This window comes from Gavialis gangeticus, unplaced genomic scaffold (assembly GCF_001723915.1).
Source record: "Gavialis gangeticus isolate Ggan-Ray unplaced genomic scaffold, GavGan_comp1, whole genome shotgun sequence".
NCBI classification, from domain to species: domain Eukaryota; kingdom Metazoa; phylum Chordata; order Crocodylia; family Gavialidae; genus Gavialis; species Gavialis gangeticus.
In genome coordinates, this window is record NW_017729019.1 from 13,613,355 (window position 1) to 13,616,756 (window position 3,402).

At 46.4% G+C, this 3,402-nt stretch overlaps 1 protein-coding gene across 1 annotated transcript in view; it reads right to left on the reverse strand.

Moving 5' to 3' along the window:
- Positions 1-3,402, reverse strand: part of LOC109295334 (mitochondrial glutamate carrier 1-like) — a 7,102-nt gene that overhangs the window by 660 nt on the left and 3,040 nt on the right. Inside the window, exons 3-6 of the mRNA XM_019514121.1 lie at positions 2,780-2,898; positions 1,921-2,122; positions 1,692-1,846; positions 920-995 (exon numbers count right to left, since the gene is read on the reverse strand). Of these exons, the coding sequence (XP_019369666.1) occupies positions 920-995; positions 1,692-1,846; positions 1,921-2,122; positions 2,780-2,898 (552 nt within the window). The remainder of the gene's footprint in view (positions 1-919; positions 996-1,691; positions 1,847-1,920; positions 2,123-2,779; positions 2,899-3,402) is intronic.

Consider the following 3,402-nt stretch of genomic DNA (forward strand, 5'->3'; position numbering starts at 1 on the left):
AAAACAAAAAAAAAAAAAAAAAAAAGTTACAAAGCCTGCGAACAGGCCACTTAGTGCACACGGTATCAGTATGCACAGAGCCGTCTTCCCTGTCCATATCAAATCTCTGAGAGGGAGAGAACAAAGACAGCAAAAAGTGTGGCACCTGCCTGATGCAGACAATGTTTTGCTATCCTGTTCAAACCAAAGAACACACGCTAAGACTCGAGTGCCAGAAGCATGGATCAGGCAGCTCGGTGCTACCCAGCCTTACCACTACACTGAGAAAGCTGCACAGGGCTTCCGTGCCGCTCCATGACACAGAAGAATCCAGATTTCAGGATTCAGAACACCTAGCACCTTCTTGTGCTTCTCCAAATGCTCACCCCAGGGCTAGTTGAGTGAACTGAAGGGCAGCAATGCATTTTAAAAAACACACACTCAGACACGGCTTATACCAGATGCAGTTTTACTGCAGACAAGTGTACTGACGTGTGCATCAGAGAAGTCAGCTGATACCAGTTGCCATTTGCCTGCATCATTAATTTTCTCTCCCTTCCTGGCACAGAGCTGTACAGACCCTTTGACACTGATGAGAGGATGAAGGATGGCAACGTACTTTCGTTGGTAATACAATCATTGAGCCAAGGCAGGTTATATGCAGGCAGTTCCTGATTCCCAATGCTTTCTATATATGCAGACAACATTGCTGTTATTAGCATCTTAGCTCATGTTAGAGATATATTTACATTCAGACAGAAAAAGAATCCCACCCATAAATGAACTGGCATATTAACCTGGTAAAACTGAGCTCAGCAGTAAGGACTCCTAGCTCTCTGCTATGTAAAAGTGACTCGTTCATTGTGCAACGCTGTCAAGAGCACCCCAGTCCTGTGGGCACGTGACCCACGTAGCAGAGTCATCGCTCTTCATTCATTACCTTGCACAGTCGACTATTCCAGTGTAGCTTTCCTCATTTGTTCCTTTGCTCAGTGACTGCAGGCGTGTCTTTATTACTGAAAAAACATACATTTTCAGTGGTAAAGCACAGAATTGGACTGAACAGATTTATCCAAGCAGGTCCAGGAATGACCTCCTGGAGTTGTCCATCTAGTTTCAGATGCATCTCCATTAATCAAGATCAAAGACCATTTTTGTTCTATTCTGGCAGATGACAAAAGCCAGAAATACCTTCTCTACCCCTGACCCAGAGGAATGCGGACAAGTGTGTTATAACCCACTTGAATCCCTGCCTAGCCTCAAAGTGCCACGTCTCTCTCACACGCCTGGTAAAAACATTGGAAGCCACCTGCCATAATCCTTTGGTGCCTGTAGGCATCCGCTGCCGGTTCCTGCACTACTGGTATGAGGGGAGGACACTGTCCTGTTCAGCTTCCAGTGACAAACACATCATGAGGGCAAAACCCCACCCCAGGCCTACCAAGATACTCCAAATACTAAACCTGGTCAGAAGTTCCCCTGTTGTCTGGGTGAAGGAACTTTTCCTTATACGTGTTCTACGTTCACCAACCTTTAACTGCTAAAGTTTTCATGGCAGCAGGAGTGTCTTATTTGTTGGGGAATCCTAAACCCTGTAATGGACTGGTTTTGAAGTCCTTCCCCAAAAGCCTCTCGTCCATACACCACAGAGCAGCTGTGGAGGTGGCTGTCGCAACTAAGCGGAGCAACAGAAAGTGTCAAACATCTCTTACCATCACAGGGATTGACAGAGACAGCAGCTACAGAACCAGCCACACATCCTGCTAGGAAAGAGCGATGAAATGGCGCTCTCCCCTCCAGAGTATCTTGTCCTACTCTGTTCAGATGTGCGAACAATGGAAAGTAGATGATGGAGAAGGGAACGTCCCTGGAAAAAGCAGACGTCACGAAGGGAACGGCAGGCTGCTCGCGCGAGACGTGAAATGAGAAACATATTATTACCTCAGCAAGGTGGCGCCGAGACCTTTGTAAAGGCCTTTAATGCCTTGTGTACGCAGAAGCTCAACCGCTATCTGGGTAGCAGATCGTCTCCTTGTAAGTGCAGCCGGTCCAATGTTATATGCTCTAGTCAGGGGTGGGCTGACAGCTACCAGCTTGCAGCCAGGAGCTGTACAGTGGACTCCACGAGCAAGCTGCTGAGTTGCTACAAGGCGGCAGAAAATGACTTCAGGCCTTATTTCCTTATCCCCTAGTATTATTCCCACTAGACGTATTGTATATCCCAATCTACCAGAAAGCCTCTGGGTGGCTTATAGCACAAGATTACAAACAATTCATAAAACAAAACAGATTCTCCAAACATGCCCCAGAACTTCAACTCTTTTTCAGCTCCCTCCCTCCTGCTTCCCTGCCTATCATCCCAGAGCCAACTCTCTGGTCCACCCCCACTGTGCTGCTGAGGCTGGAAGCATCTGCCTACTGCCACTACCTAGACCACTGTTCTGTATGCCACAAGTCTTGCTGAAAAGATGAGGTCTCTCCTCACTGAAGAGCAATTGCACTCAGCAAGACTCAGCAGCTCTACATCATCATGTTATCAGCCACCATGGCTAGGTATTAGATCAGGGCAAGAGTTACTTCCACCACCTCTTCCTGGAACTAGAGCTGGATGCCAAGACTGATACGCACCAAATTATCTTTGACCGCTTGCCAGCAATCCTGAAGTAATGCTCACAGCCCCAGCAGACAGCGTCACGTTTGTATGCCCATGAAATGCGATTAACGTAGCTGATATGTATTAACATCCCAAACGTCCACTGAAAACAAAGGGGGGAGGGGGAAGGGGTTGGTTCTCAATTACCTACTCTCCCTGCATCCTGTAACTGGATTTTTAGCATCTCCATGGGAGTGGTAATGATGACCTGGCATGTTCCAGCACCACAACCTGCCACCATCTCTCTGGGTATGGTCAGGCCCATTCTGGATTGGGAGGGAAAAGAGCACATTATGACAAAGTGAGGGTTTGGTTTTTGAGCAGAAAGCACACGGCATGGTGAGGCATTGTTGTTTGCCTCGTCCTGTGTAACCTTACTTCAATATCCAGAAGCAGCCCACAAGGTAACACCATCTGCCAATCAACATGTTAGTTACCCAACCTCGTGTTGCATCAGTTAGGTATTCCCAACCAGCCTGCGCTTCATAAAATACGTAACTAGAAGTTCTGTTAAACAGTTAACTTCATTTCAGCACAGTAGCAAAGGAAAGAAGTTACTGCCTAATGCAACTGGAAAGAAGAGCCATTTCCAGCCTGAGAGAGAAAGGTTTAGCATCTCATTCCAGCAGCACGCACACTTCATGTTTTTCATCTGACATGTAACAAGAGTCAGGACCTACCAGCCTGTTTTGCAACTCAGAGGACTCCTGATAATAAGTGAACATGCCTTAAAAAAAAAAAAAAAAAAAAAAAAAAAAAAAAAAAAAAAT